Source organism: Dasypus novemcinctus, chromosome 11 (genome assembly GCF_030445035.2).
Source record: "Dasypus novemcinctus isolate mDasNov1 chromosome 11, mDasNov1.1.hap2, whole genome shotgun sequence".
Classification (NCBI taxonomy): Eukaryota; Metazoa; Chordata; class Mammalia; order Cingulata; family Dasypodidae; genus Dasypus; species Dasypus novemcinctus.
Window position 1 is genome coordinate 58,897,198 of NC_080683.1, and position 27,259 is coordinate 58,924,456.

Consider the following 27,259-nt stretch of genomic DNA (forward strand, 5'->3'; position numbering starts at 1 on the left):
ATTAAACAAGTAACAAATAAATGACAAAATATAACTCCAGCTATTGCCAACTGCTAGGATTATAATGTTGCTGATAAACTGCAAGGTGGCTGGCAAGTAGAATATTTTTTCATGAACAATTACAGAAATATTTCATAAAAACAAACCTGTAGAGTTAAGCAAGATAGTTGTCATAATGTGATAAGGAGGACTTCTTCTAGCATAGGAAAAAACCATGACATGCTAAGCATAGAAGACAATTACCAAAGACTGGGAGAAGCTTTAAGATTAGATCGGCCTATAAAAGGGAATTAGATTAGAAGAAAAAATGGGCAGATGGTTAGAGGTGGAAGAAAGGCAAATTCAGAAATTCTGAATTTAATAGGGGGAACAGATATGTGGGAAGTTAAAGAAATTGTTTTGCTCTGTATAAACATCTGCAGTAGATGCTAGTTGAGGGGGGCAGCGCTGAGCATGGAGGTGGTAGCTCGGCGAGCACATGGTCTGGAGCGGGACGACGTAAACAAATGATGCGACTAGCATGCCATTGCAGAGAATGGAAGGGGCAGCAAGGAAGAGGGCAAAGCAGTGAGAATACACAGGAATCCTAGTTTAGATTGAGCAGTCACCAGCCAACACTGCCAGGGCTGTTCCCTGACGACCCGCAACAGTAAGTAAAATCAGCAGTGAGTTAGCAAAACAACCTCGGCAACCAGAGTGCAGGTGGGTAGGCACCTGGAGAAGATGGGTTTACTCCAAGAGGCCAATGGTGAATGGGTGGAAGGTTTTGGAGGCAGGTGGCTGGCATGCCATGCTTGTCAGGATGACCTCTGTATGGACCCTCTGCTCCCCAGGGGGAGCTGCAAGATGACAGGCTGCGAACTGTTGGTTTCCCACAGCCACTCCCAGAGCAGTGAGCATTCCTCTTCAGAGAGCCAAAGAAAGAGGGAGGGAGGGTTGCTTTAAGCCATCCCAGAGCCTTGGAAAGGCCTGTGCTCTGGGGATCTCCACAGAAGCCCCCCCCCTCCCCCCCCCCGAGGGTTCATTTCCATAGTATTCTTCCTCTGAGTTGGAACTGCTGGAAATGAAACAAGGGTAGTCTAGTGCTCACTGAAGAGAGCAAGCATTTTGGCACTGGAAATACAGAGAGTGCTATTTCCTGCTTACCTTTTGGGACCTTGATTCTCCCAGAAGAATCAGAGGACCCCTGGAGTCCTTGGGAAGAAACAATTGTGGGAGCACAAGAGAATGATGATTAAGGAGATGAGATGAGGAAGAGAAGCCCCTGGTTTCTGTTGTGTTGCCTTTTGCTAAAGTCCTGTTGATTTCATGTCAGATGGCAGTTTGAAGGAACTGAAATGTGGGCTTATGAGAGAAAACAGAACATGATAAGGCTGGGCAGAACCTGGTAAATACAGGCTCTGGAACCTGCCCCAGACCTCCTGGGAGGACACCTGGGGGTGGCTGGACTCTCTAGGAGATGCAGTAGCAGGCTCTCCAGGGCAAGCTTATGCACTTTAATGCTGCCTCAGGAGGAGGTGTGTGGCTTGGGGCAGCAGATCTCAAAGCAGCCTGATGACCAGAGCATCCTGGGGGCTCTTAGAAATAACATGTCTGGGCCGCATTCCAGGTCCATTGACTGAAATCTCTGGATGTGAGGGTGAGATGGACAAGAGGCCAGAGACCCCTGCTTCACAGAGGCTAGCCAGGTTTTGGGAGCCACGGGGCTAATGTAATAGTCTTTAAAGTATGCTCTTGTTGGTATTTCCAGAGTACCTGATTCTTTTTCTCTTTTCCTTTTCTCCTAGGCCCTGGGAAATCATGAATTTGATAATGGTGTACAAGGACTGATAGACCCTCTTCTCAGAGGGGTCAACTTTCCAGTGCTGAGTGCTAACATTAAAGCAAAGGAGCCTCTGGCATCTCAAATATCAGGGCTTTATTTGCCATATAAAGTTCTTACCGTTGGTAATGAAGTTGTGGGAATTGTTGGATACACTTCAAAAGAGACCCCTGTTCTCTCGGATACAGGTATTTTATTCTTTTCTAAATCAATGTTCGACATTATTTTTATGGATTGTAGGTAAAAGTAGGAATTATGGGTGGTACTTGGCAGATGGTATAGTCAGAACTACATTGATGGAATCAATCTGGTGGGCTCTATGTTGTTTTAGGTTATTCCTCAGAGATATTTGCTATTCTACTTAGTGAACTTATTTGTTGACATGAACAGGATTGCGCTTAATTCAGAGCATCGTAAATTGGAAAAGAAGGCTTTTCACATCCAGTGCTGGGCAGCACAGATTCCGTTACTAGAGGATAAGAACCACGAAGCCTGCTGTCCTCTTCCTATGGAATTTGGAAGCCCAGAGCTTCCTCAATCATAGCAGGTTTCCTTCTCCTTCACTTTCTGGTGTAATTCTTACATGCTCAGATTAACTCTCCTTCTTCCCACTTCATTATTTCTTGCAGTTTTAATGACTTTATTGTTATCTGGCTTAAAATCTATTCATAGAAAATATATATGTATTATATATATATCATCTTAAGACCATTCACGAAAACTTTTTCAGTCAACTTTTACTGGAACACTTTGACAGTGAAAAAAAAATGAGGTTTTCTCCAAATTATCCAATTTTCTTTCCATATTTGAAGGAAATAGGGAAGCTAGAAGGTAGCACTATCCAGAAACAAGGGGTTCCATTAAGAACTGACTGATAAAGGACATAGAATTCTTTAACAATTAGAAACATAATATTTTACTGTCGTTGTTAGTATGGTTGTTAAAATAGGCCCAGGGCATTGGGAACAACAACAAAAAAGGTCAACCAGGGAATGGTTGTGGCTCAAGTAACTTAGCACTTGCTTCCCATATGGGAGGTCCTGGGTTTGATTCCTGGTGCCTCCTAAAAACAAAAAAGCAAAAACCAACAAGCAAACAAATGAAACAACCAACTCAGGGGAGCCTATGTGGCTCAGTGGTTGAGGCCAGCTTCCCACATGGAGACCCTGAGTTCAAGAAAAAGTTACTGAAAAAGTTTTCTTGAATGTTCTCAAAAAAAACGTTCAACAGACTTGACTGAGTTAATGCTGCTCCAGAGGTGAGGCAGCTGGGATGCAGGCAGCGGTGAACACGGGGTGGGGAGTGGAGCTTCTCTGGGGTGGAAGGATTGTCAGGGACTCATGGTGGCAGGCAGACATCTGTTCCTTAGGTAATCGAGCCTTTGTAACTGTAAGTTCTCAGTGGTTTTGGTGGAATGAATACATACAGAGCCAGAAAGCATGGGGGGCCACAATCATGAAATGGGAACTGGTTCCATTTCCTGGAGTGTGGGTTATGTGTGGGGAGAGCAGGGCTGAACCTGACCGTAGGGCCTCCTGAATGCCAGGCTGAGGAGTTCAGGCATGATTTGGAGAAAAGCTTAATAGTCCCAACAAGAAGGTAGGAGGTGTGGGAGGGGCGTGTTGGTGGAGAGACACAGGGTCCCCAGACATCAAATACACAAGCTACCCCAGAGGGACAACATAAAGGGATGTTGCTCTTTCCCACAGCCCCCAGGAGAGAGGGGCAGGATTTTGCAGATATTGATCTAAGTGACAAAGAGGTTGAACTGCATGTTCAAGCTGCTGTTTCCAAGACCACGGGCCTGGCAGCCTGGTGCGGGTTTTCTCCACAGATCTCAGGCCTCTAATCCAGCCCAGTTCCTCAGGGCTGGGTTCCCAAGGGTGTCACTTGTATTTCTAGCACATTTAATTTATTTTAGCTAGATAATGCAAGTCCTGTCCCATTATGACCCTAGGACATCCTGAAACACATCCCAGAGCTTTGTACATATGTGATGCTTGGTCCCAGGGATTTCTGACGTGTCTGAACTTTGACATTGCTTCTTGCCAGCCAGTCCAAAGAAGGGAATAGTAACATAGTAACATCTGAAATTCTCAACTTCCTTCCTTCCTTCCTTCCTCCCTCCCTCCCTCCCTCCCTTCCTTCCTTCCTTCCTCCCTCCCTCCCTCCCTTCCTTCCTTCCTTCCTCCCTCCCTCCCTCCCTCCTTCCCTCCTTCTTTCCTTCCTTCCTTCCTTCCCGCCTTCCCTTCCTTCCTCCCTTCCTTCCCCCAAATATCTGTCTACAGACACAGCAATCAAAAGATCCCTGACCACTGGGGTTTACATGATTAGTGGGAGAATGCATAAAAAAAATATTTGATGTGTCAGAAGGTGGTAAGTGCTGCAGGGAAAAACTAAGCAAGAGGAAATCGCAATTGTGGTGTAGGGGAGGGCACACCTTCTCCTTGTAAGGATGCTCTGGGAGAGGCTCTCAGAGAAAGTGACAGGCTTTGAGACTGGAGAGCCCTGAGCTTCTTGGTGGGACTGGCATGAGCCGGGTTACTCTTGATGTTCTCATGGTGGGCAGTGTTATAACTCTGATTTTTAAATGTTGCCTATAAGTTACTGAAAACCCTGCAGGTTCACCACAACACATCTGTGAGTGGTGATTTTTAGGCCATCAGCCCGGGGTCTCCCTGACTGTGACATCAGTCCTATCGTTTATCTTCCAGAATAATTCACACATGTTGAGTTGACTACTGTTAAAGACACAAGAATTCTCCCACTAAAGCGCATAGAGGGTCCTAAACATCACAATCTAAGAGAGGACGTATTTTTTAACAGTCTTGTTGTTCTTCAGAGAGATGAAAACCTTTTAGCCTGGGGTTTGCAGACTCCAAGGAATTTGACAGTTCTTTATGAGATGTTATTGATCTTTTGGCATGTTCATTTTCATTTTAATGATGGTCTTTAGAACTTAGCGTAAGAGTGTCTGGATTATTTGCTGCTGGGACTCCTTCAGCTGAATTACTGGATATGACTTTAGGGCAGCAGTTTGTCTGTGTTTACAGTCACTTCTGTGCCAGTACAAGCCACAGACCTCAAGGCTTGCTGAAGTTTAACTACAGAGATAGTGGGTGAAGCTGGTCAGCTGGCTGCACAGGGCAGCACATGCTTGCAGCAGGCAGAGCTCCCGGCTCTGCAGTGAGACCCGTCCTTATCAGCTTATGCCAAGGGCGATCGTTGGGGGCATATGCAGCCAGTGAAGAATGTTCATGTGCCCAGTTCCAGCAATATGTCAGTCAGACCCCTCCTTAAGGCAGAGCTCCGTAATGCTCTCATAGGAACATTATCTTCAAGTGAGCAAGACACTGATCAGTTGACATGTTAAAATTGGCATTCAAGGACTACTTGCTGACAGAGTTTTGTTACTTTTGAAGACCAATTATTCTGAACTTGCAAACAGAGTCTCGGAGTTACTAATAACTGTTTTGTACATCATGCTTATGTGCTCAGGTATATTCTGCCTTGGTATTATGAGGCTTTGAATACAGAAATGGATAAAAACAAATCCAGGGAAACGGACTTTGGCCCAGTGGTTAGGGCATCCGTCTACCACATGGGAGGTCCGCGGTTCAAACCCCGGGCCTCCTTGACCCGTGTGGAGCTGGCCATGCGCAGTGCTGATGCGCACAAGGAGTGCCGTGCCATGCAAAGGGTGTCCCTCGCGTGGGGGAGCCCCACGCGCAAGGAGTGCGCCCGTGAGGAAGGCCGCCCAGCGTGAAAAGAAAGAGCAGCCTGCCCAGGAATGGCGCCGCCCACACTTCCCGTGCCGCTGACGACAACAGAAGCGGACAAAGAAACAAGACACAGCAAATAGACACCAAGAACAGACAACCAGGGGAGGGGGGGAAATTAAATAAATAAATCTTTAAAAAAAAAAAAAAAGAGAGAGATGGTCTAGTTTTTCAAAGGAAACTAGCAATGCCTTTAAGAAAAAAAAAAAACAAAAAGCAAATCCAGATCTGAAGCCACATCATAGTTTGAGATTTAGTTCTGGCAAAACTATGGCATCCACAGTATTAAATTAATGCAACATTAAGAGAATGTGACTGATGATACTGTTTTTGAATTGTATTTTGTATTTAATTTGTAAATACATTTTGGTCTTAGTGATTTAAAAGCTTTAGTAAATTAAGATGTTTATCCTTGGCATGTTAGTATGCATTTAAGAAGTATAATAAAAAATATTGCTGGTAAATGGCCATTTTATTTATTTTGTTCCTTAGGAAATAATTTAGTATTTGAAGATGAAATCACTGCATTGCAGCCTGAAGTAGACAAGCTAAAAACTCTAAATGTGAACAAAATCATTGCACTGGGACACTCCGGTTTTGAAATGGATAAACTCATCGCTCAGAAAGTGAGGGGCGTGGACATTGTGGTGGGAGGACACTCCAACACGTTTCTTTATACAGGTAACATTTCAGGAGAATTTTGCCAGCCCGGATGTCTAACTCTCTTACTTTGATTCTTTTACCTTTGTAACCGTTACTGTTTTTACTGCTGTTTAATAGATAGATATAATACACTGAATTAGAACATGTGCAAATCTTACAGAGACATTACTAAGAATAGTTTATTGGCTTCATTACTATAAATCAATCCCACTAATTTATGTATATTATTAATATAAAATATATATATAAGACAAAAAGATTACTGAGCCCCACCCAAAAGTCATCTTGTATAAAAAAAAAAGTCATAAAAAAACTTAAGCATGAACAAAATAAATAGACCTTTATACCTCACAGTGACAGAACTTGATTTGTAGGTTGCACAGATAGCAGAAGAAGCTGGAACTCTAGGTTCAAGTCCTGACTCTACTGCCTACCAGGACTGTAAGTGCTCTGGAAGTCACATGGTCCCTGGGAATAGCACACTCTCACTCTCGCTCCTTCTCAGCTTGGTGTTGGGGTAATTTTCGTTAGAAAAATCTTTTCCCCCCACATGTTGAATCTATGTCCCCAATCTTTTAAGTCTTGCTCTGTCTTTCCTACTGCCTCTACCACCTAACCCCATAGACTACATGTAGCTTTGAAGTATGTTCAAGAAGAGGAGGAAGAGGAAAGCCTGGCTGGGGAAAGAGTTCTTATCAGGAGTGGGAAGGAAGGTTTTGATGGGGAGAACAGCCCTCCCTGGAAGAGGCTGCTTGTTTTAGTTTGCTAAAGGCTGCTAAAGCAAAAATACCATAAATGGGTAGGCTTTTACAATAAGAATTTACTAGGTTAGAAGCCCAGGCTTTTAAAATGTCCAAATCAAGGCATCATTAAGAGATGCTGTCTCACCAAGTTGCAGCTGTAGGCAATTAGGCACGTGAAGGCATCATCTAAATATGCTTTCTCTCAGAGCTCAGCTGTGGATGATCAAGCATCTGGCTCCTCCAACCCCTCTCCTCGTTGCTTCATCTTTGGCTGCTCTGCTGATTCCAACCTCCAGTCTCTCTCTCAACCTCTCCTGGTTTCTCTTTCTGTGGCTACAGGTAATCCTGGGGTCCTCTCTCACATGGCAGGGTAAAATGGCAGCTCTTTCTCTGTGTCTCTGCATGTTTCTTCCATTCCTATAGGGCTCCAGCAAGAGGGCTGAGACTCACCCTGGGTCATGCCTCACTGAAGTACTTCAATCAAAGGCCCCAACTGAATTCAATCCAGTTAAGGGCCCCACACCCGCAGGAATGAATTAATTCTAAAAATATGATCTTTTCTGGGATTCACAGAAAGCTTCAAACTGTCACACTGCTGCTTCTCCCTTTCCTAAATGGACTGTCCAAGGTAATCCCATTTTTATAAAAACAAAACCCAAAAATACCCAAAACAATAGGAAGTACCCAAATATGTTAAAAGGGATTATCACTAAGAAGGGCATAAAGGTAATTTTTATTTTCTTCTTAGCACATTTGTGTATTTTCTAAGTTTTTAAAAAAAGAATGCATATTACTTCTGCAATCAGAAAGAAATATGTGCATATAAAAAGAAAAGAAAGAAAGAAACACGATATTGAATCAGAAGCCCTCATTCTTAGTTCACTTGAATGACCATGAGCAGGTCACTTAACCTTGCTGAACCCATTATCATATCTTCAAAATGGGGAATAATGCTCTACAGTGGCATTGTTGTGAAATTATGTGAGATGATGTATGTAAAAGCAGTTTAGAAACTAAGTGTGGTACTTGGTATACAGTGGTAGTTGAGGTTGCTTATCAGAAATAATATGCCAATCAAAATCGTGACCTTGGTGAAATAATTTGGAGTGGAGCTGGCTTTCACTTAAGAAAGTAGCGCTGATATTTATGTGTGCTGGTTCAATTCCTTCACCAGTAATTTGCCTCTTCATAGACACAGGGTAAAGAATAATTTCAAGCTGAGTTATACCTGTTAGTGGTGTGAAATCAATTTAGTGGGTTATGACTAGCAGGTTTTTGTTTTTAACAGACTAGATTAATAGAATAGGGACTTGCATTGTTCATAGTAAGGATAAATATTATTTGATGGAAAAAAGATATATATAAAGTGGTGAGCATATCTCCAGGCATACAGCAAGCAATGTTTTTATATATAAGTGTGATAAGGACACTTGATATGCAGTGAGCAGTAATAGCCAACTTTCTTAGTGTGGGTAATGGTACAGTAAAAAATCTAAGAGCAGGGAAGTGGATGTGGCTCAAGCAGCTGGGCACCTGCCTACCACATGGGAGGGCCTGGATTCCGTTTCTGGTACCTCCTAAAGAAGACGAGCAAGTCAGCGAGCTGACCAACAAGATAATGCAATAAGATGATGCCATGAAGAGACACAGTAAAGAAACACAATGAGAGACACAGCAAGCAAGGAGTGGAGGTAGCTCAAGTGATTGGGTGCCTCCCTCCCACACCGGAGGTCCGAGGTTCAGTTCCCAGTGCCTCCTAAAAAGCAGACAGTGAGCATATCAATGGGGCATGGGAGGATGGGAGAGAGAAATAAATAAATAATAAGTTAAAAAAAAAAAATCTGAGAGCCACTTGAGTAACTCCAGGAGGGATGAACGTACTGACGGACCCTTTACTTAAGACCCAGAAAAATTCCATTGAGAAATGTCTTTGGATAGCACTGGGTAGAGGCTAAGACTCTGGAGTGTGACTGGCTCTCCCACTAACTAGCGGTGGTGTATTAGTTGAGGTTCTCCGGAAAAATAGAACCAACAGGAGATATATATAACCTTTATATATGTAAGTAGATTTATTATAGGAATTGGTTCATGCAACCATGAGAAATGGCAAGTCCACATTCTGTAGGGCAGGCCACAAACTGGAAACTCTAATGAAAGTGGAATTAAATTCCCCAAGAGAAGCGGCTGGCTGAAGTAGAGTAAAAAACTCTTCTTTCTGATTTCTGAAATCCTCAGTTCTGGCTTTTAAGATCTCCAACTGATGGGATGAGGTCAGTCTCCTTTGTCGACTGTAGATGCAATCAGCCACAGATACAATCATCTAGCTAATGTGCAAATCCATCTATGAAATACCTTCACAGTGTTAGGGCAGGCCACTGCTTTCTTGACTGAACAACTGGACACCGTGATCTAGTAAAGTTGACACCTAAACTAAACCATCACATGTGGGATCCCAGGAAAGTTACTTAAACTATCTATGCCTGCTTTCTGTCTGTAGAATGAGGGTAATGAACAGATATAGATAAATCACCTTAGAACAGGACCAAGCACTTTAGCTCTTCTTATTTCAGTTATATCCAAGCTCTGTGGATAAGACCTGTGAAAAATTCTTCCCCAGAGGCTTTCATTAGTTATTCTCTGAGGCAAAGTCAGAATCCTAGGATACCAATTACTGTGCATATGCACACAACCCCATTTGCATGTCAGAGTGAAGAAAGAAGATTACTGCCCCCAGACCAGGCCTACAAGTTTCTTACTAAAATTGCAAGGATGGGGGCTAGGACTCAATTGCCTTCTCTAAAGAAGTTAAATCCTAGAGTTATGAATTGCTCTGTGTTGTTGGCTTTGGGGAAGAAAATGATAAAAGGAGTATAGATTGAAACCTGAAGATGATGCCAGCTGACTCTATTATCTTTGCAAGTCTTGAAGGCAGACTCTTAAGATTGCTGTCTCTCTGTTTTTCCTCCTAATATTTTAGCGGAATTTTGGACTCTAGCTGTGGTCTTGTGTGAGTGCAGCTATCAATTTATATATCTGCAAAGTACAGGGATTAGGAGTGCTAATTCTATGATTGTTTCTATTCTAACATCCTCTTGCCTAGAAAATCAACTATGCAAAGAGGCTGATTGTTTACTTTTCCAAATTTGGGGATTTGAAAAGATTGTTTGTGGTAGATTCACCTTGTAACTTCCTTTTGCTACTGCAGTGAATTTCATTATACATCTAACTCCTTTGAGGCTCATAGTGTTGTGGAATTTAAGAGAAGTTCAATTATTTGAGTATAGAGAGGCCAGGACTCAGCAATGATTTTGAGAAGGAAAAATGGTTTATTGACGGCCGGCGGACTCGGGAGCTTTCAGTTTGAATCCCGAGCCCTGAACAAGATTTTCAAACGTCTTTTATACAGAGAGGAAAGGCCAAATGGTCCCTTTGTTTCAGTTCTCAATAGGCTTCAATTAGCATATATCTTCCACATCTTAGGTAAGCTTTTAGCATGGACTCCAGATATTCTAGATAAGCCTTTAGCACATTTGGTTTTTGCATTTCCCCTAAATACTTAAAGTTTATAGCCCCCGCATTGTTAAACATTTCCTGGGACTGGAGCCGCTGGCAGTCCCCAAGGGCAGGACTGCAGCCCCCCACCGTTCCACACCCACAAGTCAAACAACTTAGTTATCTCTGAAGAGACAAAGAGCCTTCCACCCATAGCCCACATCATTCCCCCCTTTCTGCCAAAGTTTACTTGCTAAGCTTTGGCATAATTATTGTTGGAGCTATGAGGTGGATGGCTGTTTGTTGTCTTGACTGATTATTTATCAGTCTTTAGTACAGCATCCAGGACTGTTTTTAGAAGTTTAGAACTTTTCATTCTGGACAGCAGAATCTTGGGCAGGGGCCTCCCGCAGTTATTCTGCTGCCACTGGCACTCACGTGGATTTCCAGTCAGGTTCCAGATCCATCTATTACTTTTATTTAAAAGAGTTTACACCTTTAATTTAAAAGGGGTGCTGAAGGGAGACGATCTCTTTTCTGTAACTGCTTCCTGCTGGCCATGGGCTGTAGTCATTGCCTAATAAGGTGTAAAAACTCTTTAATTTATTCTAACTGGAGGAAGATGGATCTGGCATTCTGTACGAAGTTGGATGAAGTTTTCATATGGTTAATAAGATGTTCACTCTGAAAGAAACAAACTTAATTAAAAATTTGGAATACCTGTTTTTAAAAGAGGACACATTGGATTACAGAGGTAGACAAGGTTAGGTGCCTATAAAGATGGCATTCCTTAAAAGCTGGTGGGAACAGCATATATATATATTTTTTAAGTTATCCATCTTTAGAGAGAAATTGCAACAGACACTTAGCTTTGTCTGAAGACACATTCCAAGCTGTTCAATGATTGACACTCATTCGCTCTGTCAGATGCTCCTGGTGAACTGGCACTCCTTGGGCAACTGGCTTCACTCAGGATTAGAACACTAATTTGGAAATACTCTTAGTTTTCACCTGTGGGAGTGATCAGAACTACAGAATAAAGATTTTTACACCTTGGTTTTCATTGTACAATTTCTAGCAATTTTGACTTGTTCAATAGGTGACTCACCATCAGCAAGCAAGCCTCACTTTTGCTACACAGCAGAGTACAGCAGAATATAGAAGTTGACTGAGACTGGCTGAGACTGCCACCTTATTCTATAGACATGTTATTAACTGTTTAGAAAATGATTTTACCAGGAATTTAACATGTCTAATATACTTCTGCACTTGATCCAAAATAGAAAAGATAACATTACAATTATTAGGCATATATTTAGTACAGGATAAAAGTACAGCACTTAATATTAACTAATGTATTACTTAATGCATAAGGATTCAGAGTTGCAATTATTAGTTTTGAGTTTCAGGTTTGTAATACCTTACATGTTATCTCTCCATGAGAGCAGGCCATAATGCCAATTGTGTTTAAGTTTTACTTACAGTATCCTGGTATCATGGCTCCACTTAGCATGTTCTTCAACGCAGTGAACAAGTTGCAGCATCCTTCATCTTAGAGAGATTTTCCAGTATTCTACTAGCCTGGTGCATAGTGCTCTCTGGCACCATGGAACAGTGCCAGTCTGGAGGCGATATCCATTGTACACTTGGCTGTACCGAGTCATTATTGGCTGCAGGAGCTTGAAACTGCAATATAGTTTCCATCAACTTCAGGAGCAGAACCAGAGACTGATATAGCACATATTTTTAATTGAGGGGTCAGTGATCAGCTTAGCCAATAACTCACATGGAGAGGCCACCTGTAATGTATACAAGGCCTGGTTCGAATGCACAAGAGTTTGACAATGTTAAAGTTTATTCCTTGTTTTATATATATATTTTAAACAACTTAACGCAATACATATATCAAATGACTATTTACTTACACAATTTTACTATGAAGATAACAGTAGGTACTTTACTTTAGTAATAGAGGAAAAATATTATTTTTCATTGTTAGAATGAAAACAGAATATTTCCAATAGAATCAAGACAACTTTTTATTACCATTTACTTAAATGTGTATTTTGCAGTGGCCTTCAGACAGGTTTATTATCATGAAGTTATTTCTGCTACCAATACCAATCTAAGTTTCTTTAGTTAACAATGACTTCTACAACTAGAACTATTTAAACATTTTCAGTTTGGAAGATGTTTTACAAACTCTTTATAATTGACTATAACCGCATTGACTAGACACCTCATGTTTAAATAAACTTACTAAATTACAATTACCAATGAAAGAAATTTACTCTTTATTTAAGAGAGCATATCTACAATCTTTTTCCTTTAGCCTAATTTCACCAATGTGAACTTACAATTTTCATTACTCTAAAGATTTCGTACATAATGTTAATTCAGTTTATAAATTAACTATGGGAGATTATACTCAAGTTAAATAAAATTGAAACCATAATAGTTTATGCAAGGAATGTTCTCTTTTTCCCTTACAGGAAGCTAAAAACTTCTTTTCTTTAAGTTATGAAAATTATTAATTTAAAAGCATAACTGACTACCAGGTTTTAAAACACATGCATACTGACTACCAGGTTTTAAAACACATTACACAATTACTTAATTTTTTTAAAAATCATAACCCAGGAAAGATCTCTCCATAGTTTTTATGGACTTTCCTTTACTTACTGAAATTTGTTAATAGAGCCACTAATTACCTTTATTTCGTTGGAAAGAAATCTTCTGGAAGAATTAAGGCTCACCAGATTGTGGAGAAGAAAATAATTTATTCTCAATCTTGCAAGAAGGGGCGCAGAGCCAGATATGGCTGGTGCCACGAACAAAGAAAAATGACACAATTTATACCCCTAAGCCTAGCATGCAAGCTCTTCCTGTTTTTCCATAGATTGGATACTTCAGAAGTTACAGCTTATCTGAGATTTAACTTTCCCACGCAAAAGTTTGATTTAACTGCTTCCTCTATCACATTCCAACCATTTTAGTTTTTACCTGCTCCCCCCTTTTTCAAATAAGGAATAGAATTTAGTGCTGAAATGGCACCGACTTAGTTAGCTCCTTCTTGGGCATCCTTCCACTGCCCATAGGACTGGCCTAAACTGGTCTCCTCCACTGCTGTCCAACCCGGGAGTGGGAGACTGAGGCAGCAGGCCGCCAGGTTACATCAACATTTTTCTTATGTGAAAATTAACCTAATCTTTGTGTGTTTTTTCTTTTGCAATTTATGGCTGACAAAGGTTTAAACTGGGAAATTACCAGGCAAACTGATTCTTAATTCCCTAGCCTAGTAGATAGGTTTAATCTACCACACCTAGTCTTGCCTTAAAAGCTCTTGCAAAGAGGAGGCCCTTTCCCAATTGTTTCCATAATCAGATTTCTATGACTTTTTCATCCTGCTTAGTTCAATTTGGGCTTTAAGAATATTTATAAATATAACTGCATATTTAATTTTTAACAATTTGAATAGACCTCTTTTAAGAATTTTTATTTGTTAATTTGATATTATCCTGATGTATGAAGGCATACATTGAGCATTTTTTTAAAAAGGGGCAGACACAAAGAGTTAGACACAAACACAACTCATTGATATTACTTGTAATTTGCATTATTTTATATACTGTTTAGCTTAATTAATTAGGGGTCCAGAAATACATATTACTTATATAACTGCATATTTAACCTCAACAATTTGAGCAAATAGGCAGACATGAATAGTTTGACACAACAACATGACTTTAGTTACTTTAAACTTTTCAAAGACTTTTGAAACTCTTCTTAATTTGCACTATGACCATGCAGTTTACCACAAGAATTTTCTTTCTTACTTAATGGATTGTAATAACCAAAATGTCCTCAATGCCTTAGCACCATTTTGTTTTAGAACTTTATATTTTACTTTGAAATTAGCAGAATTTTGGATAAGCAACAAGATTAATTTTATATATATATATACTGAGGCTATTTGAAGCCTCAGGGAGACAGACTGCTTTCTCTCATGAATTGCCATTCTTAGGAACACTGACCGTCAAGGCAGGAGACTTCTCCCCCTCCACCCCCCTTTTTGGTTTTGGAGATAATAAAACTCCAGTGGCCATTTAACCTTATTCTATCAGGCAGCAATTTATTTAGTTTACACTTGAATTCATGAGAGAAAGGGTTACTAATACCAGGAGAGGAGACAGTGATGTCCCAGCTCTTCTCAATTATGAAATAACCATAGGCAAAGGCAAAGGGTGAGGTTAGGCTTGAAGTAACCATAAACAAAGGAAAGGTTAGTGTAGAATTTACACTTAAATAATAGTTTCAGGCTAAATTCACCCAGCTATAATCTCAGTTATTGTCTTTCCACTGTTTTATAATATAAATGCATTTATAAATGATTTTAACTCTTAGTTACAGTTTTTATTAATTTTTTTAAAACCTATTTTATAACACCTTTAAATACCTTTCATTCAACTTATAACATATTAAATGAACTTAACCATTACTTTAATTTTTCCTTTAAAGTAAAAGAATAAATCTCTTGCAGTTAGTTTGAAATAAAAGGCTACTTTTCAGGATTTGATTTCTAGAACATAAAATGTTCTTTTAAAAGAGGTAAGACTCTTCTTCAAACATTGAGGATATGATGAGGTTAAAGCACAAGAAGCTATTGATAAAAGATTTTCTTTGTATATTGATCTTACTCAATTTAATCATAAAAATTTCCCTTCCACAAACCTTCTACACTTTCAGTATTCATTCAGGTTCTGTCCCACACTCTACTCTTTCCAATAATCAATCATTTTATCTTAGGACAAAATCATCTTCTGTTTCCTTAACAATAAAAACACACTCCATATATCCCACATACTAAGTTACCAGGCAAACTTCTTACAACATATAATTGCCATTAATACTAAACAAGTTTGTTAAAATAATGAACTTTTCTTCACTTTAAATACTTAGTAGCATGTAATAATACCAGAAACAGTTTTTTGGAAGCAAGTTGGCAGGGGAGATTGGCTGCCGAATAAGTTTGTTATAAAATTGCCTTTTATTATTATTATTATCAATTCAGTTTTGTTAAATAATGACTTTCTGCAATTAGCCACTTAAATACCTTAAACAATGCTTTGTAAAACTTTTATAATTATTTATACCCTTAAGACAAATTTTACCTTCACAGAACCCATTCTCTTACTTAAGGTTACTACAATACCTTCTAAGAACCTGAGCAGAATGCAAACGTATTTTGGCTTTGACACCCTAAGGAGGGAACTTTACTGCATTTATTCTGATTCTGCTTTTCACCTCCTTCACTTCCCCCCCTTCCAGGCAGTCGGGTGCACAAGAAACAGGAATGCGGCTTATGAATAGAAGGGTGGACTCACTGGAAAGGGGCAAGCCGCTCCCCCCTTTCCAGCTTTCAGCCAAAATGGGCAGACAGAACCTACTCAAATTTGGCAACTCTCCCAGGAACCCAGCCGCCCTGACTGGGACATTCCCAACAAACTTGGGTGCTTGGCGCGGACACAGATGGCCTCTAAGCCCCGGCAAAGGACCAGACCAGAGACAAGACAGCAGAGCATGCACAAACATCTAGACTCCACAAACAGCCAGACTCCTCAGCTTTTGCCCCAGAGACAAGACAGCAGAGCATGCACAAATATCTAGACTCCACAAACAGCCAGACTCCTCAGCTTTTGCCCCAGAATCATTTCACCCCCTTGCCAATGGCAAGGGAGGGCTCCAGCTCAGCTGTAATTCCACTCTACATAAGGACACAACTCCAACACTAGCCTTGAGCTGACACAGACAGAAGCACAAAGGTCACTAATCTGACCCACAAGTTTATATATTTATTTTCACCATGGCTGCCCCCACAGCCATCACAAACCTCAGAACACTTAACATTTGGTATAAAGTGAATTCATTCACAAATTAGCACCATAACAAAAGATTTCAGCTAGACTTTTCCACTGTTTAAACTTTACACCCAGACCAAGCTCCACCAGAAAAGCCGATCCATTTTCCTGTAACCAAGTTTTGTTTTCCTTAATCTAGACCAATTTCCAGGACATTAGGACTTGAACCTATAAATAGCCTTTCCTATTAAAATCGAGACTCCACTCCTTTAGTGGATATAAGACCAGTACCAGATTCTAACATGCAGTTAGACAAACCCAAAACACCAGGGCTTTTCCCCGGTTTTCCTCCTTTTCCCAAGCCTAGAGAGAACGGCTTCCCCCCAGCCTTCTGGGGCTACTAGGGTTCTCTCGGGAGGTGATCAGCCTCCCCTTCCTAGCAATTAAAGCTAGGGCCTTCCAGACTGTGCTCACCCGGGGAGTCTTACCTTCTTCCATGTTCGGAGTTCTTTTTCGTTCCCAGAATCTTTCTCTTCAGACCTTCCATTGCCCCTCGATTTTGTCGGGAAGATTCTGGTGGAGCCCACATCTTTTCTGGATTAAATTTAATCCAGGGGCGCCCAGATTTGGGGTTCACCCGAGTCCTCCTGGCTTCCTCGGGGATTTGGAAGGGGCAGCAAAATGCTACCGTCTCTGGCCTTCATTTATTGTCCCACCAGAGTCGCCAAAAATGTTGTGGAATTTAAGAGAAGTTCAATTATTTGAGTATAGAGAGGCCAGGACTCAGCAATGATTTTGAGAAGGAAAAATGGTTTATTGACGGCCGGCGGACTCGGGAGCTTTCAGTTTGAATCCCGAGCCCTGAACAAGATTTTCAAACGTCTTTTATACAGAGAGGAAAGGCCAAATGGTCCCTTTGTTTCAGTTCTCAATAGGCTTCAATTAGCATATATCTTCCACATCTTAGGTAAGCTTTTAGCATGGACTCCAGACATTCTAGATAAGCCTTTAGCACATTTGGTTTTTGCATTTCCCCTAAATACTTAAAGTTTATAGCCCCCGCATTGTTAAACATTTCCTGGGACTGGAGCCGCTGGCAGTCCCCAAGGGCAGGACTGCAGCCCCCCACCGTTCCACACCCACAAGTCAAACAACTTAGTTATCTCTGAAGAGACAAAGAGCCCTCCACCCATAGCCCACATCACAAGGACTCTCACCTCCATTTCAGTGACATGCTGGGACCACAGGATGAGACTTGGTTATCATCTAGAATTACTCCACCTTCAAAACCCCATTGATTCTCCTGTCACAATCTCCTATCCTTAAAGCTTTCTCACCTGTTAGAGCTGGCCTTCAGCCTTAAGGAAACCTCAAGTCTCTTGAACTCCTTTTTCCATACTAATTTATCAGCCTTTTCTCTCTCCTTGCTAGCCTCAAAGTGTCCATTCACAGACTCCCGTCTGTGGCTGACATATGGAAGGCAGCTGCTCAATACTGTTGAATGAATGTAAACAGATGCTGCTCCTTTAAAAGAAAGACTTCTTTTTTGATTGATCAATTTATTTTCTTGCATACCTAATGTTCATTGCTTCTGGATTTAGGCACATGTTGAATGTGAAGTTCAAATTTTTTGATTAATTGAGAGAATATACATAATGCTAATGACCACAGAATTTCCTTCTCAAAAATAATTGGAGTTCAACATGTAATTATAAATAAAACCGACCAGATGAACCTAGTGCTTGTCCTTCATGCTGCTTCTAATGGCTGTATGAGTACTTGGAAGGGATGATGCATCCTGCTTCATTAGAATAAGTGAGGGGGGTTGGAAGACTTTATTGTTATTTTCAATATTGTTCAGCTCTCCACAAATTTTACCCTTGCAATTTTGAAAACCTTGCTTTTTAGAATAAGAAAATTTACTTATTAATCAACACATCCACAGATCAGGGAAACACACTCCAAGAAAGAACCACTTTCTTTAGGCTTAGAGAAAGACTGCTTGATGTTTATGGTTAATTAAGTGACTGGGAGAATGAGCCAGGGATTGTTTCTGGTAGCTTCAAAGATGATGACCCTTCATTTTTTTTGTGAGAATGGTTAGCACAGGAACTTTATTCCAGTGATCACTTACTCTTTCGGCCCTTAGACCAACTTCTAGCCATGACTTGGTCCTAGCAACAATTTCCTTTATGGTGCAAAGCCAGAATCTTCTTGTTGGTGACTTTTGCAGCCACATAACATACATCTCAAGAAACTTCTTTCCAAGGCAACCTGGGACTATCTAAAACCTAAATCTAAAAAGGAATGACTACAAAACATTGTCCAGCTCATTTGGCAGGGTTATTATAATGAAAGCTGATGGCCAACTATTGTGAAATCACAAGCCCCACTCATCATTAGGGGTAAACCTCTTCTTGAAGTTTTTGTTTCCTTTATTTTGCATGTGTTGTGTTTTTTTTTTCATTAAGCTAAAGGCTGCCAAGGCAATATACCAAAAATGAGTTGGCTTTTACAATGGGGATTTATTAACTTACAAGCTTACAGTTCCAAGGCAGAGAAAAATGTTCAGATCAAGGCATCAGATGACACATTTCTCCCTGAAGACTGGCTGCAGGCGACCCTGGACTTCTCTGTCATACAGGAAGGCAGAGGATCACATCTTCTGGTCTCTGCCTTCTCCTCCAGGCTCTGTTGCCTTCAGCTCCCAGCTGCTCCTTCTGTGGCTTTCTCTCTCCTAGGTTCTGTTGATTTCAGCTTCTTACTCTCATGACTTTCTCTGTTTCTGTGGGTACCTCTCTGAGATCCTGGGTCTTTTCTCCCTGTTTTCCAAATTCATTCTGTTTATAAAGGACTCCAGTAAGAGGATCAAGACCAACTCTGGGTCTTACTGATGTAATCTAATCAGAGGCCCTTAACTGAGGTGATTTAATCAAAAGGCCCCATCTACAATAGGTTCACACCCACAGGAATGGATTAGCTCTAAGTATAGGATCATTTCTGAGGTAGATAATCAGTCTCAAATACCGCACTGTTCTTCCCTGAAGGATCTCAGTTCTACCACTTCCATTGGGAAGTGGCATGGGGTTGTGGAAGGGGCTTTGGACTCCAACAAACTCATGCGTTTCCCTGGCTCAGTCCCTACTGACTCTGTGACCTTGGACAAGATACTTAACCACTATAAGCTTCAGCTTTAACTTTTTACAGTGATACATATATTTCATAGGTTTGTGGGATTAAGGGGTGTAGTATATGAACAGAACTGAGCCCTAGAACATGGCAGGTCCAGGATAAATGTTAGTTCTATATTCCAGTAGCTAAAACATGGGAAAATGCATATGATGTAATAGTAAATTTAGAAGAATGGATAAAAGAATTCCAGTTTATAAAAATGTATCATCCAGACTCTGATCAGCTGAGCATCACAAAACCTCAAGCTAATTTATGAGGTCACTGCTCCATTTAATAAATAGGAATAATCTTTATCACTGAAAACTTGGGAAATATTTTGGCTATCCACATACCCTTTCCCCCAACATCTGATAACTTGACCTGGTCAGCTTGTGACTATTTTTTTTTTTTCTCTGTCGAATTCTCAGTGTACTCTGGTCTTGCCTCCTTCAAATCATTCCTGGCTATGCATGAAGAATAGATCTAAAAAAAAAAGACTACATCTGAAAATGGAAAACCAACTCTTTTTTTTGATCTCCCCATACTCCTCCCACACAGGGAAGTTTTCCTTGACATTTGCCTGTTACCACAGGGGAATCAGTCCAAGCATAGCACAACCTGTGGACCAGAATGAGATCTTGTCTTCAAAACCCCTGGCTTTGGGATTTTCTCACAGGTTAACTGTCTTTCTCAGCCCACCCCATTCTCCCCATTTCTACCTATCTCCCACTTTGCTGGTCTGTCTGTCTCTCTTTTTCTCTCTCTCTTTTCTACTCATCTCCACCCTTTTCTCCAAGACTACACTTGAAACTCAAGATTTCTTCCACCATTTTCATGCAAAAAATTAGGCTTACTCTTTCTCTCTGCCCCAGCCTCCCAGACCCATATCATGGAGCCTGTCTTCATCTTTGGTTCTGCTTTACCTTACTTTTGAGGAGCGACAATGAACCAGGGGGTACCATTTGGATGAGAGTGCTTTTTTTCCCTGTTGGATTCTTGATTTGCAAAACAGAAAATAGTTTTCTCTCTAAAATGTATTCTGCCACGTTTCCCCTTTCTTGCTATTCATACATACATTTTAAAAAATTCACAGAAATTATATTGGTCATTACTACAGGTGGTGAGATTATGGATGATTTTTCCCTCCATTTGCCCAATATTCTGTAATTTTAGTTTTACTTTTATAATAAATTGTACTTTAAAAAACTCACTGAACCCTTATAAACTTAACCATTAATCCTAAACTTGAACTATTATGCATCTTTTTGTTAAATAGTAAAAGTTTTGTTTCAAGAAAAAATAAGAATTTATCTGGAGAAGTTATTCCCAGAGTGGTTATCTACAGTGCTGTGTGTTTGTATTCAACAGTGAGTAGTCTTGGCTAGTTACCACAACAAATTATTCATTTCAGTCACTTTGCTAAGCAATTGAGCATGGAGCACACATTATGTGGAAAGAACTTGGAATGGAAAGCTAAGGTTCTGATCCTGAATTATGACAGAGTTTTGGAAATTCTCTCACAGATTAGCAGTTCACAACCTTAAATGTTTTTAGGCCTGGAAATTTATAAATTGAGGGCAAGAGAACTGAGTGGAGCATAGCCAGGTTGCTTGGGACAATCCACTGAATCCTGATATCTTATCTTTTAAAGAGAAGATATGTTTGGTTATTTAACTTAGCTCAGATTCTCAATTTTAGTATATCAGATTTATATCAATTTATGGTCATGTTTACCTCCTTTTAAATCTAAAGAAATAAATGTATTATTCCTCAAGAGAATATTGTTAGGCAGTTAAAGCTTAAAATGTACAGGGTTCCTGTTTAGAATGATGGAAATGTTTTGGTAATGGATGGTGGTGATGGTAGCACAATTTTGTGAATGTAAACAGCAGTAAATTATACATTTTCATGTGGCTAAAAAGAGAAATTTTAGGTTGTATATATGTTACTAAAGTAAAAATTTTTTTTAAAAATCCATGTAACTGAACTACACAGTGAACCCTAAGTTAAACAATGGACTATAGTTAATAGTACAATGATAAATATGTCCTTTCATCAGTTGTAACAAATGTGCCACACTAATGCAAGGTGTTAATAGCAGGCTGGTTTATGGGAAATTTGTATTTTATGCATGCTTGTTCTATAAACCCACAATTCCTATAATAGTCTAACACGACTATCATAATTGACCTATAAAATTGGATAAAAATTATTAATAAGGAAATACGGGAAAAACATTCTCATACACTTTTCGCAGTGGGATAAATTTGTGTTTGATAATGGGACTCAAGAACTAACATTCATGCGCTTTGGTGCAGTTATTTAATATGATGTCACTTAGCGTAAGGGAGAAATCAGAGATGCCCCTGAGGATTTAGATACAATAATATTCATGAAGTGTTATTTGCAATGACAAAATATTGGAAACAAGAATAAATGTTCCAAAAATAGAGAATTAGTTAAATTAATCATGGTAGCTGCATGAGGCAGAATATTAACCAGCAATTACAACAAAATAAACAGGGAAATGGATGTGGCTCAACCAATTGGGCTCCCGTCTACCATATAGGAGATCCAGGGTTTGATGCCCAGGGCCTCCTGGTAAGGGCAAGCTGGCCCACATGGTAAGCTGGCCCACTTGGAGTGCTGGCCCAAGGGGAATGTCACCCCCCAAAGGACTGCTACCCTGCATGGGAATGCCTCCCAGCATGGGAAAGCCACCCTTCTCAGGAGTGCCAGTGGATATGGAGAGCTGGTGCAGCAAGATGACACAACAAGAGACACAGAGGAGCGAAAAATAAGAAGACATAGCAGAACAGGGATTTGGGGTGGTTCAAGAGAGTAATCACCTTTCTCTCACTCTGGAAGTTCCCTGGATGGTTCCTGGAGCCACTTAAGAGAATACAAGCAGACACAGAAGAACACAGAATGAATGGACACACAGACAGCAGACAACAAGGGGAATGCAGGGGGAGAAATAAATAAAATAAATCTTTAAAAACAAAACAAAAACACCAAAAAAAAAAAAAAAAAAGCAGGACTTCTGGGAAGATGGCAGATTAGAAAGACACAGGACTTTCTCCTCTCCCAGAAAAATAGCTAGAGGACAAGCAGGAATGGCCAGGAAAAAAAAATATTCTAGGGTATAGGTTACCAGGGGAAGGCTGGACATCACCCAGAAGAAAGAGGGGCACAGGAAAAGAACCTTTACATTAAGACTAGGAGTAGAAACTGCAGCTATAGCTGCCAGGGCCCCTCCATTCTGCTATAAGCAGAGAGCTTTTAATTCTATGGCCTTAGGCTGGCAGCTATAGACATAGTGGGCCACAGGGATCCACCGCCCCAGGAAAGGGGAGAGAGAGAGAGAGATGCAGTCTAAGGTTAGTTCAGCTTTTGACCCACAAATTTGGTCTTCTGTGTCCCATGAGCCCCTTCTAGGCCAGGTGGAGCTGCACCATTCTTTGCCCTGGGAGCCAGCATGGGACTAAAGAGATCCAACCCTCTCAAACATCCTCCCTACTGATCTGAACTGGTTGTTCAGGACACAGACAAGAGTGGAATTATTTCCTACTTGGGAAAAGAGAGGAGGCTGCCAGCAAAGGTTAGAGAACTGCTGGCAATAGTGAGATACACACTGCGGCGGCTTGCTCGGTCGGTAGAGGTGGGGTCTGGCTGCGGACGAGGGGTCGGTCCAGCTCTGGACGAGGGGTCGGTCCCGCTTGGGACGAGGGGTCGGTCCCGCTTGGGACGAGGGGTCGGTCCGGCAGCAGACGAGGGATCGGTCTCACAAGGGATTGCGCGGTTCGGCTGACGGGGTCGCCCGGCGAAGCCGGCGACGAAGGGGTCGCCCGGCGAAGCCGGCGACGAAGGGGTCGCCCGGCGAAGCAGGCGACGAAGGGGTCGCCCGGAGAAGCAGGCGACGAACTGGGGACAAGGGAGGCCAGGCCCTTGTCGGGGGCTCTCAGGACTGGAGGGCGCACGGCAGAAGAACTACCGCGGAGACAAGGTAAACACGCAAGTCCACTTTACTGAGGGAGAGGCAACAGTTTTATAGGGGCTGGGGAAGGCTGATTGGTCGAAGCCACGCCCTGTTCTGATTGGTTGCCGGCAAAAGGTCAGTGGGCGGTACTGGACGGGGGAGGGGTGGTGGTTAGGGATTGGCTGTCGCTGTTGCTGAGGGAAGGGGCAGGGTTTAGGGATTGGTGGCTGCTGTTGCTGGGGTGGAGGGCAGACTTGAGTTTCCCGCCCATGCCTGGCTGTTGCTGCTGTCGGGGGAAGGGAAAAGGGCGGGCTGGATTTTTCCGCCCACACCTGGCTGTTGCTGCTGTTGGGGGAGGGGAAAAGGGCAGACTGGAATTTTCTGCCCTGTGCCTGCGCAGGGAGAAGGAAGAAGAAGGGTGCTGCCCCACAGGCATCGGGTGGCGCCATCCGGGAGGAGGGGCGGCCGCGGAAGCATGGCTGCCGAGAAGGGGAGACCCGAGGGCACTCTGCGCCCATGCCGAGTTCCTTTCAGGGGTGGCAGTGAGTCCGACCAGCCACCCTATTATGGGGCAGCGGCTTGGCCTGCCGCGGCTGCTCCCCCGCCAGGCCAGCAAGCCACACTTCAGCCCAAGGGGTGACCGCATTTCCCCCTTCTTTTCAAATAAGGACCAGGATGGCAGCAGCAACAAGTAGCTGAGGCCCAAGAGGCAGTAAGCAATGAGGGAAGCGGGGCTGAAGAGGGAGGTGAGTATGACGGGGATACAAATGTACAATTTGGGGGGCGGTATCTTGCCGTTGCAAGCAAGGGTGGCCAATGTCCAATTCTCGTTTATCTCGGTGGCTATAAGGTCCATGTGCTGTTAAAAGTCCAGGATGATAGCGCGTTACAGGTAGTTGATCTCTTCTTGGCGGCGAAGAGCGGTAGAGGCAGACTGTGTGATGGTCTGGAGGATCGCAGCGGTGAGGACAAGTCGCGTCAGGGCACAAGCGACGGTGGTGGCGGCAGCGTCGGGAGTGGTGGAGATGTAGGCGAGGACAATAAGAAGGCCAAAGTCTTCACGGGTGCGAGAGAGGCCGATGTTAATGGGGCGGGCCGACATGAGGCGGCCCAATCTGCAACGCAGTAGGGGTTCAAGTGAAAAAAGGAAGGGGGCGGGGGACGAGAAAGGACGCTTTGGATGGCTGAGAAGAGGAGTGAGGTCGAGACAGGAGGAAGCTCCGCAGAAGTATGGGGAGCTGTTAAAAGCAGAAACATTATTAGATGCTAGAAAGCAGGCCGCAGGCCGGGGAAAGCAGGTTGCGGGCCGTTTCGCGGGGCTGGAGCTGCTTGAGAGCGATGGCGGCATGGGGGGCCGTGGTTACAATCTTCTGGGGTGGTAGTGGCTAGACAGATGGCGGAAAATATTATCAAGAAAGCAAAGGTTATGAGAAAGAAATAGAGTATTAAAGGCTGTGGGGGAAGTGAGAAGATCATTTAGAGGACAGGGTTGAGAATGGTATGTTTAAGACAGAAGCTTTGTGGTTTGTAGGAGACTGCTTTATAAACGAAGGAGAATGAGGGCAGTAAATATAGTAACGATAGATAGGAAGATGACAGTGAGGAGGAGTCTTTGTTTAAGGTTCCAATCGTCCGGCGCAACAGTGGCTTGGCCGATAGCGAGGGGTGTTGCTAAATAGACAATGGCTGCAAAGACAAAATCATCTTCTGTTTCCTTAAGAATAACTTTTCTTTAAATACTTAGTAGCATGCAATATTAGAAACTGTTTCCTAAAAGCAAGTTGGCAGGGGAGCTTGGTTGCTGTTAATCTTTCCTGTTATAAAATTACCTTTTATTATTATTATCATCAATTCAGTTTTATATATATATATTTAAGAATGACCTTTTGGAATTAGCAATTTAATACCTTAATGTAAACTATTGAAGATAAATTTTATTTTTACAGAATATATTCCCTTATGTAAAGTTATCACAATACCTTTTACACTTGCCGCATGCAAATTAAATTCAAGAGTTTATGAAAAATTAGCCATCTTACTTTAGGACAAAATACGTCTTTTTGCAAAACTTATTACATTTCCGTTAGCATTTTTACAAACTTTTAACCTTTTTAATATTCATATAAGTTTTACATTCTTTATATTATCCTGTGAAGAAAAATAAGTTATTCATTTTAATCTAGGCAAGAACAACTTTTTATGAAGACGTACAGTTAATTTTGTTAATTAAGACTTACAATTTTTTTTAATTGTAGATATCTTATTAACATTTAAACTTATGTATTAATATAATAAGCTTAAGTATTAATATAAGCGCTTATTTAATTTTTGGCCATTTGAATAGAGCTCTTTTAAAGATTTCTAGTAATTTATATTTACCATCCGGAGGTATCACAATATATGTTGACATTGAACGAACAGACAGACAAACACAGAACAATTACAACACATTAACAGAAATATATAATTTATTTACAGTTGACTCATAATTCTTACTTTCTTGGTATAGCTGCTTTTAAATCCTTTTTTATATAGCATATCATAGATTATACCCTTCAAGATTTCTTCTGGACTTCATGTTGCCTGTAATAAGCCAGGAGGGAATCTTTTACCTTCCTGCTCCACAGCAAAAGTGACCCTATCTATAAGGCGAGTATAGGTGTCCGGGTCCCAAAGCTGACACATGGTTAGCCACGGATTAAAGGGGAGAAGAAGGTCCCAGTACACTTGAAGCTGTTTCAAAGAGATCTTACACCGGTGAGTGTCTAGGAGACCGGCAAGAGCCCGAACTTGTGGGGCTTGCTTAGCAGATAGGATGTTACCCATTGCTAATGGCCTTTTGGAGCCGATAAGAAAAGGGGCCCTTACCTTGAGAGCGCGGCGATGGGAGCCGAGGTGCGCGGTGAGACGAGGGGTCGGAGCCGGTGGGGCTCCGACGGTGGTCGCGGGCCAAGAGAAGGCCCCGACGAGGGGAGGGCGGGACGACGAGCAGTGGAGCAAGGCAAAGGGGAGCAAGCGTGGAGGGGAGGAGGCAGAGGTGAAGGCAGGGGTAGAGGTGCTCAGGCACGCGCTCCTGAGAGTTTTATTGGCGCCTCTTAATCATAGCGGGTCGGTATAAGCCCCCGACATGGAAGGAGAAAGCCATCCAGCGATTCTCCCAGACCGCCGTGGATCATATGAGGTCACCAAGGTTCAGGAGCAGCAATGCAGAGCGAAAAGATAGGGGTGAGAAAAGAGGAGGGCGTAGGGCTGTGGTAGAGTTACTTCAGACATGCAAGCGCGTGCTCCCGAGAAATCCAAGGCTCCTCTTAATCATAGCGGGTCGGTATAAGCCCCCGACATGGAAGGAGAAAGCCATCCAGCGATTCTCCCAGACCGCCGTGGATCGTATGAGGTAGCCAAGGCTCAGGTAGCAGCAATGTTGCACGAGAGAAGTCCCAAGGTGAGAAGAGAGGAGGGCGTAGGGCTGTGGTAGGATTACTTCAGACGTGCAAGCGCGCGCTCCCGAGAAATCCAAGGCTCCTCTTAATCATAGCGGGTCGGTATAAACCCCCGACATGGAAGGAGAAAGCCATCCAGCGATTCTCCCAGACCGCCGTGGATCGTATGAGGTAGCCAAGGCTCAGGTAGCAGCAATGTTGCACGAGAGAAGTCCCACGGTGAGAAGAGAGGAGGGGGGGGCGCCAGGTTATGGAGTGAGGCTGTGGTGGGGTTGCCTTGCCCCACGTTGGGCGCCAACTGCGGCGGCTTGC

The 27,259-nt window shown here is 42.1% G+C and overlaps 1 protein-coding gene across 5 annotated transcripts in view; it reads left to right on the plus strand.

Moving 5' to 3' along the window:
* NT5E (5'-nucleotidase ecto) overlaps positions 1-27,259 on the plus strand; it is a 109,450-nt gene that overhangs the window by 18,849 nt on the left and 63,342 nt on the right. For all 5 annotated transcript variants that reach the window (XM_058307115.2, XM_058307117.2, XM_058307119.2 and 2 more), the window contains exons 2-3: positions 1,788-2,010; positions 6,094-6,282. In XM_058307115.2, the coding sequence (XP_058163098.1) occupies positions 1,788-2,010; positions 6,094-6,282 (412 nt within the window). The remainder of the gene's footprint in view (positions 1-1,787; positions 2,011-6,093; positions 6,283-27,259) is intronic.